Source organism: Echinops telfairi, unplaced genomic scaffold (genome assembly GCF_000313985.2).
Source record: "Echinops telfairi isolate 266 unplaced genomic scaffold, ASM31398v2 ScPeMD7_7467;HRSCAF=8505_1, whole genome shotgun sequence".
NCBI lineage: Eukaryota > Metazoa > Chordata > Mammalia > Afrosoricida > Tenrecidae > Echinops > Echinops telfairi.
Genome location: NW_022111368.1, coordinates 27,539,130 through 27,543,006, shown reverse-complemented (window position 1 = coordinate 27,543,006; position 3,877 = coordinate 27,539,130). Strand labels below are relative to the sequence as shown.

General features: G+C 58.3%; 1 protein-coding gene across 1 annotated transcript in view; it reads right to left on the bottom strand.

Moving 5' to 3' along the window:
- ACTR1B (actin related protein 1B) overlaps window positions 1-3,425 on the bottom strand; it is a 9,639-nt gene extending 6,214 nt beyond the window's left edge. Inside the window, exons 1-2 of the mRNA XM_004704357.3 lie at window positions 3,312-3,425; window positions 1,471-1,535 (exon numbers count right to left, since the gene is read on the bottom strand). Coding sequence (XP_004704414.1) covers window positions 1,471-1,535; window positions 3,312-3,359 — 113 coding nt within the window. The 5' untranslated portion in view covers window positions 3,360-3,425. The remainder of the gene's footprint in view (window positions 1-1,470; window positions 1,536-3,311) is intronic.
- Between the last annotated feature and the right edge of the window lie 452 nt (window positions 3,426-3,877).

The window sequence follows — 3,877 nt, the reverse complement described above, 5'->3', positions numbered from 1 at the left end:
CTTTACACAATTGATGTGTGTATGGATTGGGATAACAGTTGTATGAGCCCCTAATAAAATGTTAAAAAAGAGAAAAAAAAAATTTAAGCTAAGGGAAAAAAAAAAAAAAGTTTGATCGAAGTTCCCCAACCAAAACCAGACTCACTGCCATCGAGTGGATGCTGGTGCAGTGGCCCTACAGGACAGGGTAGACCTGTTCCTGTGAGTTCCCCAGCATTAACTCATGCCTGCTTCAAACCTACTGGCTTTGAGTTGATTTCAACTCATAGCGGCCTTATAGGACAGGGTAGAACTGCCTCTGAGTTTCTGAGACTGTAACTCTTCACGGGGGTAGAAAGCCTGCTCACTCTCCCAAGAAGCAGCTAGTGGATTTGAACTACTGACCTTGCAGTTAGCAGCCCAGTGTGTAACCACTATGCTACCAGGTCTCTTCCACACATTAACAGAATACTTTAGTTACACGGAAGTAGAGCTGAGAACGAACGATGAAGCTCACTAGACTGGGTGCTTGCCCTCTAAAGCCCTACTGGACGCTAGCTGTCCTCAGCCTAGGCTGGGGCTTCCTGGTACAGGCCAGACACTTCGGGACTCCCTTTAGGCCACGAAGAGGAGCCCTGGTGCCACAGGGGTTACGTGTTGGTCAGCAGTTCAAAACTACCAACTGTTCCATGAGAGAGAGATGAGGCTTTCTACTCCCATAAGGATTTTCTGTCTTGGAAGATGTACAGGGGGCAGTTCTACTCTGTCCTAGGAGGCTGCTCGGTTGGAAACAACTTGATGGCAGTGAGTTTGGTTTTTTGGTTACACCGCGGACTCTATATCCTTCAGGATTAGAGAGGAGCACTCCCAAAGGGAACTCCTCCAATGAGCTAGAACGGCTGCAGGGCACTCCGGGTCTGATGGTTTGGAAGCCTCTCCTATTTCTCACCTCTGGCATCATTCAGGGACAGGCCCCGAGCAAGCAAACCACTCCCTAAAGTCCGTAAATAAGGAAGACCCAGAGGAAACATTTCCAGGGAGGAGGGGGTGTAACCCCCCACCCCCTCCTCTAGGGGGTGTGCAGGCGTCTCCCAGACTCTTGTTTATTCTACCTGATGATGCCATGCCCAGTCTCCTGGGCATCCAGACTGCTTCTCCCTCACTGGCTCCCACCCTCCTGCCCTCTGACTTACAGCCACGCTCTAGCCCAGATCTGGTCAATCTTCCTGGGAGCAGACACCCTCGGCTCCATGGAGTGACTGGTGGGTCTGAACTGCAGACAGTGCCTGAAGGACCAACAGGCGAGTCTCCATAGAAGGGGCAACCTGCTGTGCTGCTTGCTGGTCACCTACTTCAACCTAACACACATGGGGGTTTCCCTGACAGGCGTGGTGCCAGGGCAGGAGCTGTAACAGCGCCAAAGCACACTCCAAAAGTAACCAAAAGTGGGGGTGGGGGTGGCGGGCGGGCTGCTAGCTAAGCAATACTTACTAGTTTGGGAAACAGTATTTTGGAATCTGGTCTCCCGCAAAGCCTGCCTTGATCACTCCTGAGCCCTGCAAGGAAACATGAAGTTTAGCTACTGCCCTTCCTCTCAAGAGCTCTACGGGGAAGGAGGGAGTTTGCAACCCCAGTAGGGCTTCGAAGGAAGCCTGACACACTGCCTGGCGCCAAACTTACTTACAAGATTTCGGAACTACCAGTGGTTCAAAAGCTGGGGCGATTTGAAGCCTCCCTTCCAGGGGATACCTGGCAACATGCGGAGCTGTTTTTGGCTGTCGATGCTCAGGAGTGAGGGGGCAGGGGGCAGGGAAGGCAGAGTGCTGCTGGCACCCCGTGAGCAGAGGCCAGGGGTGCTGCACAGGTTCGCCACCCACAACCCAAGTGCCCGCCCACAATAGCTCGAGGGATGGAGGGATGGACACCGGCCTCCAGACACACAGGGGCGGGCTCCAGGAGGTGCACTTCATAGCAAAAGCGGCTGCACGTCCAGGGACCCTAGCAGATGCCTGCTGGGAAGATAAATGGAGGCACAGAGACACATCAGGCACCTCTCCGCGAGTGGATCCCCGAGAGACTACAAAGAGAACTTAGACTTGCCACTGCTCCATCCAAAGCCGGACTTTGGCTCTAAAAAGGAATCCTGTAGCCACAAACTCCTACTCAGGGAAGGAATCTGCTTCTAGAGCCCTCTCGCCACCCACTGATCTTCGTCCCCTCTCCAAGGTCTGCCGTGCAGAAGGAGACCTGCCCCAACAAGTGGGGGAACAGGACCCCGGAGGGACCAACACGCTGTCCTCTCAACTCAGGACTGTAGGTTGCCCGGAGCGAGTTATTTGCCCACCATGAAAGGGCTGGGTCCTTCCTGTGGCAGAATTTGACAACACATCCCAAACCCAGTTCCAGCCTCATCAAATGTCGCCTGCTGTGACTCAGGCCAGCCCACGTGGAGTATTTCAGAAAGACAGCCACTCAGAGATCTCAGGGGGTCATGTGGGTGGAGAGAGATTCCAAAATATAGAAGTCATTAATCAAAACCACCAAGGTCTACATGCCGGCGTCAGGTACCCAAACTACAGAGCCCGGCCCATATTTTCTTCCCGGTCATGGCTCTGTGGCCAAAAACCCTCAGGGTGCTTCCAAAAATGGCAGCTGAAGAAGGCCACAAGGAAGCCAACTGTCTTTCTTCTGAGACTTATAATCACCTCAAACTGCTTCTGGGATCTGGGCGGCCCTGAACTCCTCCCACCGCCATGCCAGGGGACAGGGCTGGGGTAAAGCAAACAAGAGGCAGCCAGGTGTCTGTGGACAGGTGTGTTAGAAGGGGTAACTTTCGAGAAGAGGCCTGTGCACCCCGGCGGTCCAGCCACAGGGTCCAGCTACCTAGGAAGTGAATCTGTAGAGGTCACCGGGCTAACCCCTCCCAAAGCTGACCAGTCCTCAAAAGGGCAAATGCCTCCCACATCCATCGGGCCGGGCAGAAGCGCCCAGAACCCGGGTCCGAAGGAGTGGTAACGGAGCTAGGGTCATCCTTGCCCAGAGACCCCACTCTCAAGCGAGAAAAGTTCGGGGTGCGCGCCCAGGCCTGGGGCGCAGGTGCACCCGCAGGGCCGGCTCTGCCGCCACCCAGCCGGCACACCAGACGGAGCCCCCGCCTCTCCTCCATCTCCGCGCCAGACTCCACGGCGTCGGTGGGGCCGTGGCCCGGGGTTGGGGCTTCGGGGCCAGGTGGGCGCGCGGAGGACAGCCAGACTGGCGAGGGTCCCTCCCCGCGCCGCCGCGTGCACCCCCGGAGGCGGGGCGCCCCTCCCTCCGCCGGTTCGGGGCCTCACATTGTCGATCACCACGGGCTGGTTGGCGATGATGTCGTAGGACTCCATGGCCGGGCCGGGCCGGGCCAAGCCGGCCCTGCAGGCGGGCTGCAGGAGGGACGCGCGCGCGGGCGGGCGGACAGGGACCGCGGCGACTCCGGACGCGGCGCCGCGCCCCTCCCACCCGGAGCCGCACAGCCTACGCGAGCCCCTGGAGGGCGGGGCTTCAAGAGGGCGGGGCTTCCAGAGGGCTGGTCCAGTGGCCAATCCCGCTCCACCGCGGACCACGGACTGCGGGCGCCCCGGGCCGGCTGCGGGGAGAGGGGCGGGGCCTTCAAGTGCCGGCGAGCCAATTGGCGCTGCGAGTCAATCGCCGGGGCGCCGTCAAGGTAGGTTGAGCGGCGCGGGGATGACGTAATGGGTCCGCTCTTAAAGACGACGCAAGCGGCCGCTGAAAGTTGGAGCTGGGCTGGTCCGCGGACTCTGCGGGAATCGGCCCGGTGGCGGTTCTGCTATCCTGGAGGACGTCCTTCTCGCGCCCCTGACTCCGCTTCTTCGTGAGCGTGTCTTCCCACAGGAGGCCAAGC